General features: G+C 39.2%; 1 protein-coding gene across 3 annotated transcripts in view; it reads left to right on the top strand.

Moving 5' to 3' along the window:
* PKP4 (plakophilin 4) overlaps positions 1 to 12033 on the top strand; it is a 59729-nt gene that overhangs the window by 36228 nt on the left and 11468 nt on the right. For 2 of the 3 annotated variants that reach the window (XM_071746309.1, XM_071746308.1), the window contains 6 exons: positions 3977 to 4011; positions 6107 to 6238; positions 6389 to 6579; positions 7361 to 7919; positions 8752 to 8943; positions 10462 to 10678. In XM_071746309.1, coding sequence (XP_071602410.1) covers positions 3977 to 4011; positions 6107 to 6238; positions 6389 to 6579; positions 7361 to 7919; positions 8752 to 8943; positions 10462 to 10678 — 1326 coding nt within the window. The remainder of the gene's footprint in view (positions 1 to 3976; positions 4012 to 6106; positions 6239 to 6388; positions 6580 to 7360; positions 7920 to 8751; positions 8944 to 10461; positions 10679 to 12033) is intronic. The other variant, XM_071746307.1, reaches the window with a different exon arrangement.

The following is a 12033-nucleotide window of genomic DNA, read 5'->3' as shown; positions in this document are numbered from 1 at the left end:
GTGAGTTATCTGCTGTGTGTAACTCAGGAAAAGAGTGGTGCTGGAAACAAAAGACTCATTAATTTAATTGTGAAATACTGCTCGTTATAGCAGCTTGTCACACACGCTGTAACAAAAGAAAAATACGTAAATGGCATACTGGGATCCATCAGAATGCAAGCCCATTGGGCAGTACATACAGTAAATAATAAAATATTATTAAAAGACTTCAAGTTTTGAACAGTTAGCCTGAATAATGACATTGGACCTGAAGTCTTCTGAGTTTTGTAAAACTAGATGTATGTCATAGCTACATGGATGGGTTATTTTTTTCTGCTTTTCCCACTGAAGAATGCCACGTGCAATGCAGTCTGCACCTTCTGTAGCAGCAGAAAACACTTCCAAGTGATTCAGTGGAATAACTCACTCTGTGAAGGAACACTGCAAGCTTTCTGTGAGGGCACATGTGTTGTGTTTCACGGCCACACGTTTTTTTCTCGGAAACTGGGAGAATGGTTCTAAAGAGTGGACACAGAGCAAGTAGTTTTGCTGGGAGGCAGCAGGCTGCTGTGTGACTTCTGTTCCCCTGGAGGAGCCCTAACACGCCAGAGACTTCCACCCTGTGCTGCCCCCGGGGCATTCCACGGCGTGCAGAAGCAAGTTTATCCTGACAAGACTGTTCACAGTGAGCTGCTGTAATTATCCTCTCAGAAGGCTGTTTCATTTTGTTCATATGATGTATCAAACATTTTGGGGTTTCCAAAAGGTATATGTGAGATTGCTTGCTTATGTTGCAATACGTGATGTCACCAAACTATCACAGTAACTTATAAGCTGCATAAAAATTACCTTTAGAATCATTATGTGCTTTGGGGGCAGGAGTAGGGAAGGAGTCATAGTAATTTAAACTATTTCTTATTTACTTAAACAAATGCTACACCGACCAAATAATTTTAAATCAGGACCTCCTAGTTGATCATCATAGAATTTTTGACAGGACACAGATATTAGTAGTCCATTTTTCCTGAGAACGTAGATTCATCCTGCATGTAACTGTAAATGTGTTCTTGATGTATATGTTTAAATATGGAAGATAAAGTTTAAAATGGAAGATAAAGTAAAGTAAAACATATTCAGTCTTAGCAAGCACTTGGGTTTCAGCTGGCAGCTCAGCCTGAGCAGTGAGCACAAATCCCTGTGAACAAACCATTTGCCTGACAGAACAGCTGTGTCCCAATGATGATAGCTTAGCCAAGCACTCAGCTAAAATAATAAATAAATATGTGTGAAGTACATACATTTTCAACAGAATTATATATTTAGCTTTTTACAGCTTTTCACCATTTTAGAAATATTTAATAAAGATTACTTAATTTTTTATCTGTTGCCTTTTTTTGCCAAGCAGTTAAGATAGGCAATTGATATCACAACTTTTCTCTCAAGCAGTGCTGTTTAATTCAGAAATACATTTAATCTCATGGAATACAAGCTCAGGTAATGGCCTTAAGCTGTTTCATACCTGCAAACGATGTGCCCAGCACTGAGAATTCAAGGTAACTGTCCAGTGTAGAAACTGAAGATAATAGTTTAGTTTAAATGTTTGAAAAGCAGCATACTGCTTAAGGCATCTTAACAAAAAATAGAAATCTGCAAATGTTAGTATTGTTCCTGCAGCCTTGCTGTCCATACCCAGGCAGTCAAGTTCTGCCTTTGTAGTGTGGCCAGGTCCTTGAGCTGTCGTCTCCATTCAGCTGAGGCCAGTGTTCACCTCCTTTTGCTTGAAGAATGTAAAATGGTACCAGTGAAGCTTTGGATGCTTTGTCTCTAAATGACTTCATACAAAGCCTCTTCCATATATCAGATTATTATTTTGTCCCAGATTGGCATCTGGTGCAATTCTGTGTCATCAGCTTTGAAGTAAAGCTGTAAGATGGGAAAGAAAAGGTGTGAAATTAAGAAAGGGACAAAACCCAAGCAAAAACCAAGTGCAAACTAAGCAAAAAAACCCTAAGTATTTTTAAAATAAAAGTGAATGAAAAAAATGCAAGGGATAAAAAAAAAAAAAAAATTGAATGGATTGATTTCAGCAGTTTGTATGCATGCTGCATCTTCAGTTACCAAGTATTTGTGTTACTGGCTAAAAAATGAGTGTTTCAGCATATGTATTTTCAATGCACTTACTGTAGATCTGTGTTTTTATTTCACTTACTCTTTGTGCTCTTCTGAACAGATTGAGAAGGGTAGAGAAAATTCCTGTCATGTACGTGACCGTATGTCTGATATTTTATGTTTTCCTTGAGTGTCATTTAAAAATAGCTGCTATACTGTAATAATATTTATCTCTAACTTCTTCAATGGAAAACTATGCAATTCATACCAAACTGTTCTGAGAAAAAAAAAAAATAATTCTATATGCCTACCCTACTAGCCTAATTCTTTTTCAAGGATAATAGTGGGCTAAAATTAAGTATTTTTAGAAATGCAGTGCACCACATGTGGGCTCTGTGTAGGTGTATCTTGTGCCAGGAAGAGACAGCACAGTGATGAGTTAATGGCAGCACCTTCTCAATGGTGATGCAGTATTTGAACACACTGACTTCTAAACAATGGAGTAAGAGGCATTAGACCTATTTATCAAAACTGAAAGATTGTTAATTTCAAAACATTTCATCTGTAATGAAATGACAGCAACAAAATTAATTATGAATTCAGAAGATGGTGGATGCTTGACTTTTGCAAACATAATTTAATAAGAATCGAGTTAAGTTCTTTACTAATTTAACTGTTCATGAAGTAACCTTCTGCTTAGGACCCACAGAGCAACTTCCTCCTTCATAAATAAGTCCCATACATGCAAAGAAAGTTCAGTCAGATGGATCTGTTTGGTAGAAAGTGTTTAGGGTTTTTTATAATCTTTTTTTTTGTCAGAGTAAGGTGTTTGTGTATGCTTAGGACTTTTTACCTTTGCCAGCACCACAGAAGGGTGTCATCTCATTCTAAGGAACTGAGTTTCCAGAAAGTCAGAGGACTAAAGTGAAAGTTGAAGAGTATAATTGGAAAAATTATTTAATATTAAAAGTCTGGTAGTTCATATGTAGAGTGAGGAAATACACTATACAGTTTTATGGAAAAATGTACCTAATTATAATAATACATGGATTAATTTTGCATTTCTCTGCAAAAGTGGTTGTGCATCAATTGCATTATCAACACATGAGATAGCACTGCTTTGTTGAAGAAACAAAATGGCTAAGATTGTTTTGGTGTAAAATGGTTTTTGGGCAAATACAAGAGAAGTAGGAGTTTACACTGGTGTTAAACACTTGTTTGATCTTGTGAAATAGTTGTTTCTTAAGGCATCTCTTTGACCTTGACAATGTAAAATCTGTTACCAGTTTACTCTTAGATGTGTACATGTTTTGGTGTATCAGTTGGTTTGACTGCTTATCATATGCAAAGGATCAGAATTCTCTGAAAACTGAAAACAAAATAACAGTAGAATTTGTAGGTCTGTTTCTTTTCAACTTTTTCAAACTGTTTTCATGTAGAAGTCAAATACTTTAGAACTGTGATCCCTGAGCTTCCTTTGCTGGGCCCTGCCAAGAGCAGCCAATTCTCCTGTCTTTGAGTGGTTTATTTCCTGCTGACCCCTCACACCAGGCTGGGGACCCTTGCTGGGCACTACGTGGTTGCTGTGCCTACACCTTGAATGGAAAGCAGGTCTCACAAACCCTGCTGCCAGCTGCCCTGTTGCAGACAGGGGCCCTGCTGGGCCATTTCCCATGCAGAAAGTCACAGGGCAGTCCCACTGAATAACAGAAAACTTAAATCAGTGGCCAGTGGCTTAGTTGCTTGGTGTGAGGGACTGCAGTGTTATGTATGTGGGCTTTTGAAAACTTCTGCTGGTTTTTGTACTACTTTATGTGCTTTGGTTAAAAAAATACATACAAGCTAGCCACATGTTTCATTTTTATGATAATTTTTTTTCTTTCTGCAGCTCTACTGAGAAGTCATTTCCTTGGAGATCATCAGGTATTATCATTTATGTGTACATTTTGCTTTAAGCCCAACAAACTATTTTCTTGGCATTCATTTCTGCTTCTGAAGTGAACTGAACATTAGCAGCAATGCTACGAATCTTTTTCAAGCACCTCTTTTAAAATACAACATTGATATCCTCTGTCTCTCAGATGAAGAGGCATTGTGTGTTTCTGTTATTGGAAAAGGTTATTGGTACTTGAAGGTGCTTTTTTGGTACCTTTTTGTCCCTTCACATTTTTGTGTGATATGTGATTGTAACAGAAATCTGGTGCATTGTGTCTCCTTTGCAATTAAAAAATATTTCTGAGTCTTCCCCTTGGTAGGTAAGGATTATACAAAAATACTGTATGGTCTGAGCTCGAAAACTGATTTTCTTTTTACAGATATTCTTACTTGACTGAGAATGTGTTCAATTAGAGGAGGTTTTTCTGCAAGTGCATTTTCTATTTTTGTATCTCAGTACAGCTTGAACTTTCTTTCTAAAACAAGAGGGGGCGAGAACCAGATGATCTTTAAGGTCCCTTCCAACCCAAACCATTCTATAACTCTACAATGCTTTACCAACTATTATGGGAAAAATACTGAAGTTAAAGATGAATGAAAACACTCTCTTAAATCATCTTTTTTCCTGACTGCAGATAGCAAGTTATACCAAAAAACATCTGTAGATGATGTGATGTGAGCATAGCTGCAACTGCTTTATGCATCGGTAGATTTATACAGAATTTTTAACAGAAATAAAAAAGGGTGTTTTGCAGATGCTTATAAATAGAATATTAGATCAGCAGGCCTTTATAAAAAGGCTATTATTTTATTCAGGGCACTCTCCTCATGATTTATAGTAGCAGACAGAAAAAGAAAGACAACAATTCATTTCATTGTGCACTCTTGCCTTTGTTAGAGAGCCTAAACAATCTTTATTTTTCAGCACTGTGAAAGCATTTGCGTGGTGGCAAATGTGTGGTGGATGCCAGGTTTTGGTTCAGACCTCTGTCTCAGGAACATCTGTACAGCAATGCACAATTGAACTTTATTCTCCCTGTGGATTTCTCTCAAAATTGATTATTTGTCAGCTTGACATTGATTTAGTATCATGGAATATCAAGTAACCAAAATAACAGGGTGTTGTAGCATTTAAACAAGAAAGATTGAAGATAAAAATATTTTTAAATTGAACATAATTATCATTTAAGTGGTTCAGTCTTCACAAGTGTTTAACTCTAAAGAATATGTAATACTGGTGTCAGTTATGACCTGGTACTTGAGCAAGGGTAACTCACAAGTGAGTTATTTCAGTGCTGGTCCCCTGGATCATTTCTGGGCATACTGATGATTACATAGGTCATTACTAGGTCATATTATTCCTGTTGTAATAAATTAATTAGCATCAAATTTTACTTGATGGATTTGACCTAAGAATGTACTACTGATAAATAAGTGCTGACTGCTGGTAATTTCTAAGTTGTGTTGATTTTTAGTATTTTTTTAAAAAATCTGGTATTTGAATAGTGTAGAAATATGTTTTCTCTTTTGTATGATGGAACATTATTTTTTCCATAAAATTTAGCTAATATTCTTAGAAGTGAAGCCAGCTTAAGAGCTGTTGAAAAGGTAACATTTGGATAGTAATATATGAAGTAAAAATTGTATAAAATCTGTAGCAGCTCCTGCTGATGGTAACACAGAGAGGGATGAAATTCAACTCAGCCTTTTACTTAAGAAGCTCCTGAGGTACAGGACCTTGAACAAGTGGTAGCAATTCTCTGTGCATTACAACACAGTTGCACAATGTTTCTGTTCTGCAAGGTATACTTCCTAGGTAATCAGTTTTCTAGTAAAATAGGTTAGAATGTAATTTGTAAAATTAGAATTGTAGAACAATGTCAAAATTCTAGGAAATAAAATCCTCAGGCATTAGTATTAACCTTCTTTTCATTTAGTTTGGTAGATGATACCTGTACGCCAGTAGACTCTTGGTGTTGGAAGTCAGTTCTTGGTTAGCATCTGTGAGAAAATTACCATTACTGAGTTTGCAGGAAATTCAAATATGAATCCTTAGATTCATCTAATTAATGTATTTTTTCAGATCCTCCGACCACTGGTGTAAACAAACCTCAAGTGTCAGAGAGCGTTCTTACCAATGCCTATGACATTAGGACAGAACCAGAACCAGGGAACCTCTACTCACCAGAACAGACATCTCTTCATGAAAGTGAGGGTCTGTTGTATGCATTTTAAATATTAGAATATATGTCTGTATTGGCTGTGTGAAAATGTAACACAATTATAAATGCAATTAATAGCAGTTATGTAATACTCTGTGAAGTTGTTTGATGCTTTCATTCTTATACTGGTTTCGTATCTGCAGGGTCTGTAGGCAACTCAAGGAGTTCAACACAAATGAACTCTTATTCTGACAGTGGTTACCAGGAAGCGAGCAGTTTCCATAACAGCCAAAACTTGAGCAAATCAGAAAACAGACAGGGCCATTCCCTTATTGGAACCACGAACAACCATTTGGTGAGGAGCTCGCGAGCTGAGGGACAGACATCAGTCCAGGTATGCTCAGAGTGGTGCACTTCATCTCTCTCTGTAACACAGTTTTAAAAATAGTAATTGTATAGCTGGACCTGCCTTTCTGCAGATTTGAATTGATGTATTTTTCACGTTACTTTTTTATGTAACACCTTCAGTGGTTAAAAAGCAGAAGTGGCTTGCAGCACACATAGGCTTGTTTGCTGAAGTCAGCATGCATGTGATCTCATTCATTCGCTGCAGCTGAAATTAAATGAAACTTCTGAGGACTGACTGCAGAGTGTGGTGGTAATACAGTATCAGGAAAGTATCAGGAAAGTATCACGTAAAATTTAGTTGTGATAATGGGGAAAGCCTCCAGAAATTTAGCCTGTATTTAAGGGAAGATGGTATTTGTGTTCCTATGCCTTCTACTGCTTTTTTCTCCCTCCTTTTTCATTAATCTCAATGATAAGCAAGACAGTAATTCACAAACTTTATTGGCTTATGTGAGAACTCTGCATCACTGCTCATTTCTGAAGTGGTGAGGAAAGTATAGATGCATATCCACACAGAAAGTCAAAAAGAATGAAGACCAAATGTTCTTTTAATGTTGAATTGCCATTTTTATATAGTAATAAAACACTGGGTCATTATTTTATAGAAAACCTCAAAGGAATTACATTTAGATTAAAAGCTACTCTTCATCAGCTTTTATATCTTGTTAGCTTGTGTGCATTCCTTCTTGAATTCTTTGTCTTAAGGGAGGAAAGGTTGCACTACATGGCCCAAGAGATAAAACTAACTCAGGTTTTGTTTTCAACAGCCTTCAGTGAATGTTGCCACCAGCCGAGTCATGAGACGTGTCAGCTCTGTCCCCTCCCGAGCACAGTCTCCCTCCTACGTGGTCAGCACGGGGCTGTCCCCTTCCCGGGGCTCCCTGCGCACCTCCCTGGGCGGTGGGTACGGCTCTCCCTCGGTGTCGGAGCCAAGGCCCCTCGCTTCCCACCCCTATTCCTCCACCACCCTGCCGGCTCAGCGGGCAGCATCCCCCTACGCGGCGCCGCGACCCGCCTCCCCCAGCGCCGTGCGGAGGATCGGCTCCCTCAGCTCCCGGCAGGGCCCCGGCCCCAACGGAGGCACCGCACAGTACCAAGCCGCCGTCAGGGTGGGCTCTCCCCTCGCCCTCGCGGATGTGCAGGCCAGAGTAGCTTCTCCGTCCCAAACTCAGCTGGGATCTTCTTCCCCGAAGCGCTCTGGCATGACTGCGGTCCCGCAGCATCTGGGAGCGACGCTGCAAAGAACGGTTCATGATATTGAACAGTATGGACAGCAGTATGAGATCTATGAGAGGATGGTCCCTCCACGCCCAGATAGCCTTACAGGTTAGTAAAAAGGTAAAGACACAGATTAAAACTTGGCAGAAACCTACAGCTGCATGAAAACCAGAATTTTAGGAGCGTGTGAGGCGGTGAAACGTGATGCGGAAGTGTGGGAGATAGGAGGAGAATCAAAATGCAGCAATTCTGAAATGCTTCCACAGTAATTCCAAAATAATTTTTTAAGAGTAGGGGTAGGGGAGAAATCGAGGAGTGCAGAAGAGCTTTTCCTTTGGGTAGTGCATCCTCCTAGTTGTAAAAGCTCTGTACCTTCTGTTCAAGAGCAGCATGAAGTTTTCATGGGACAGTTGAGGGGGAACCTTCTCAAGAAGAAGCAAGCCCAAACTGTGCAGCACTGTTCAGAATGCTGTTCTTGAGGAAAGTGGTACAGACTTGTGTCCACATGCTTAAGTCCCCACTGCAACACCAGTGCTCCTACTGCTATCTGTTGTTTCACTGTTGGGATTATGACCCCCTCTAGGCTGTGCCCCATTTCACAGCTGGGTGTCTGTCAGGTTCTCAATGCCGTGTCATTGCTGGGTCTGGGAACTGCTAAAAAAAAAAAAAAAAAAAAAAAAAAAAAAAAAAAAAGTTGAAAATATTAAAGTTGTCAATGTGTGGACAAAACTTTTCATCAAAGAAATGGTGCTTTGTTAATTAATCTTTCAGTATGGATCATTTAATAATGGAAGGAAGCTTAATGAATAAGTCTTTTTAACTGTAGCTGTAGCTAACACCTTTTCCTGGCTGAAAGAAGAAAGATTCACTCATGACAGCCTTATTACTTTTAATAATAAGCATTTGGGCCACGTACATATTTTCCTCTTCTTGGTTGTAGGCCTGAGGAGTTCATATGCTAGCCAGCACAGCCAGCTAGGACAAGAATTACGATCAGCTGTTTCTCCTGACTTGCACATCACCCCCATCTATGAAGGCAGAACTTACTACAGCCCCGTGTACCGCAGCCCAAACCACGGAACCATCGAGCTCCACCAGGGGTCCCAGTCAGCACTGTACCGAACAGGCTCAGGTGGGTACAAGGCTGCCAAAGCTCCTCCATTGACTGTGTCCCAAAATCATGTGGAACTTACTTGCTGGAGTCTTTCTGGAACTGAGGGAATAGGGGAGAACACATATGAGATATGTGATGCCAGATTAAAATTAAAAGATAGGTAGAAATTAAAAGATAGGTAGAAACTGAGTAGGATGTAGAAACTGGTAGAAACCAGCAGGAATTAAAAGGTTTTTGTGATGCTTGTAAGGAATACTCGGGGCTATATATCAGGGTCAGCTTAGGGTCAGAGTGTTTTCTGTTTGATATCTCACATTCAGGTATATCCAAGCAAAGTGTGTTTCACGACACACAAAAATATTTTTGCTTCCTCTTGTATTCTGTGGGCATCGTTCTCCTACAAATCGTGTTTGTTTCATATTTCTTTACTCATCAGTACAGTAAAGCCATAGCCTGCACATGTAAATTATCTACTGTATCTTTCACAATAAAAATACTATTCTTACCAAACGTCTCAGCAAATGGTAATGTTAAAATACTACACCTGCAGGTCCTACACTGAAATATTTTTATAGTATCTGTAGAATTGCTGCTCATGCATTATGAAGTGCATAGGCATTAGATGAGTGTTAGACCTGATTTTCTGTAAAGAGAAATGTATTGTATGTTGCAGTGCAGTTTGTTCTTTAAGGTTGGTTAATAATTTATATAATGGAGTAATAACCAAAAACTCAGCTAAATAATTTAACTAAGGATTTAACTAAGTAGCTACCTAGAAATATATAGAGAGAAGTGTCCAATTCATATGCCATGTTTTCACATGTTTGAAAATGGCTCCTTTAATGTAAATGAAGCACTAAGCATATGGAATACTGAAGGAGCAAGAGTTTTGCAGTTTTCCTGTCTTCTACAGCCTAGAGTAAACAAATGTGTCAGGATCTGCAAATGAGGAAATGCAAGTAGAAAATGGAATTCTCTATTTACTTGTCTACCTAATGTCAAATACGTTGGAAGAACAAAAGCTGCCACAACTGCTCTGTTAAGTCAGGAAGATACATGTTCCTGTTTTTAAAAAGAACAACTTAATCCTTGCATTAATCATCTTGTTAGCTTTTTGTCAGGGAAAACATACTCGTAGTTAGGAGATTGAAAGTATCTTATAAACTATATAAACTTTTGCTTAATTGCTTTTTCTTTTTTAGTGCAGTTGGCAAGTTGACATAACTGCTAGTAACTGAATTTTATTCTAGACTTTGAAGGTATTTTGCCTCCTGATTTCTGCTCCATGGCACAAGATGCATGTCTTACTTTAAATCTTGCTGAGGCATAAGGCCAATTCCATGAGGCCTTTAGTTCTGTAGCCAACCTCTCTTCCTTGGGACACTGAGTCATTGCTCCCTTAAATCAGGTGGCAGCTTTCAGTGTAGAGCATAGTTCATGTTTTAAGTTGGATTTACTTATTTTCCTACCCTTCTAACCACCTTTTGCCTCTTCACTAGACATTTGTTACCTAGTTCAATTCTGACTTTGTACTAGGGGTTGGAAATCTGCAAAGAACATCCAGTCAGCGTAGCACACTCACATACCAAAGAAACAATTATGGCCTGAACACCAGTGGTACCTACGCAGAACCTTACAGGTCCATGCAGTACCGGCTCCCCGAGTCCAGCTACAGCAGGATGCAGCACCCAGCGCCCGCCGATGACGGCACCACCCGCTCCCCCTCCATCGACAGCATCCAGAAGGACCCCAGGCAAGGGCACCTCTGCTTTGAGCAGTCACGTTTTAATACGTTCCCTGGATGCATCTGGCACTTCGTTGTGCACAGTCCAGTGTTATATTGTTTATAAAACCGTGATTGATTTAGATGCTGAGATCTATGCTTTTATCCATTTAGTTACTGTTCCATTTTTCTTCCATGTTTATTTTCATGCAGAAGTTACTACAGGGAATACTTGTAAATTTGATGAGAATTGACTGGGTTACTCCAAGTATTTTGGGGTAACTACAGATCAACCTGTAATATTGTAGTCATTTTCTCTTTATGGGAATGGAAATCAGGGATTGAAAATTAGAAAGTTTATACCTAATTTATTTGAAGGAATTTTTCATGAGCACCCCGCTTAAATTTCAACACACACTAAGTTGTTAGTAGTGTGATGTTGTAAATGTATGTACACAGGGTGGGCGTGTGACAAGTGTAACATTATAATTATAATTTATTAGAGACACTATTCATTAAACTCTTGTATTTTAAAATGGGAGAATCAAAACCTAATCCATGCAAAGCTTGGAGGCGTTTATGTTACATTTTATCTTCAGTATGAGTGTGGAAATGCCAGCCTGTCCTCAGATTGCCAGCTCATTGGGGCAGCTTCCAGACATTCTGGGCCATGGAAGCACAAGACACTTTCTATTGGTTCAGAAAGAGCTGAAAACAGAGCCCCTCATCCAAGGCTCCAGTGGTGCCTCTGGATCTCTCATATGGAAATGTTAGGGCACCAAAGAAACCCCAAAAGAAGATGTCTAAGAGCTATGGTTAGACTAGAGCCTGAAGTCTCCTGGGCTTCCAGCATTACAGAAGCCTCACAATATGAGCCAGTTATTTTCTAGTTTGGGCCTGTCCTTCAGTCTCAAAAGTAAAAGCACTGCTTTTAAAAGATTTTGTTGTTCTTAGAGGAAACTAATACCTGATTTTTTAAATAGATATTAAGAGACTGGATTAATTTCATTGTACTGAAGGGAAGGGCACGTTTATCTAAGTGATGTTAATGGGATAATCTCACCTGTAAGCAGCAGTGCTTGCTGACTGCACCCTGCTGCTGGCCTGTTCTGGCATGGCTTACAGGAAAAGTTATGCACAGTAGGGACACTTCACCTTCACTTCACAACAAGGAACTTAAGAAGAAATTCCCATTCAGTTTTCATTGCTGATGCACCTTCTTACCCATTAATTTCACAGTGAAATAGTTTCTGCCTTACATTTTACCTGTTTCAGTTTCTGATTTGCATATCATGCTGCTGCAGAGGCCAGGTTGACCCAGGCTGGGCTGTTTTACAGCATCACTGAGGCAGTGTCCAGGAAGCTACTGGCTTTACTGGAAAGCC

Source organism: Heliangelus exortis, chromosome 6 (genome assembly GCF_036169615.1).
Source record: "Heliangelus exortis chromosome 6, bHelExo1.hap1, whole genome shotgun sequence".
Taxonomy (NCBI): domain Eukaryota; kingdom Metazoa; phylum Chordata; class Aves; order Apodiformes; family Trochilidae; genus Heliangelus; species Heliangelus exortis.
The sequence above is the reverse complement of the archived record's forward strand: the minus strand, read 5'-3'. Positions and strand labels throughout refer to the sequence as shown.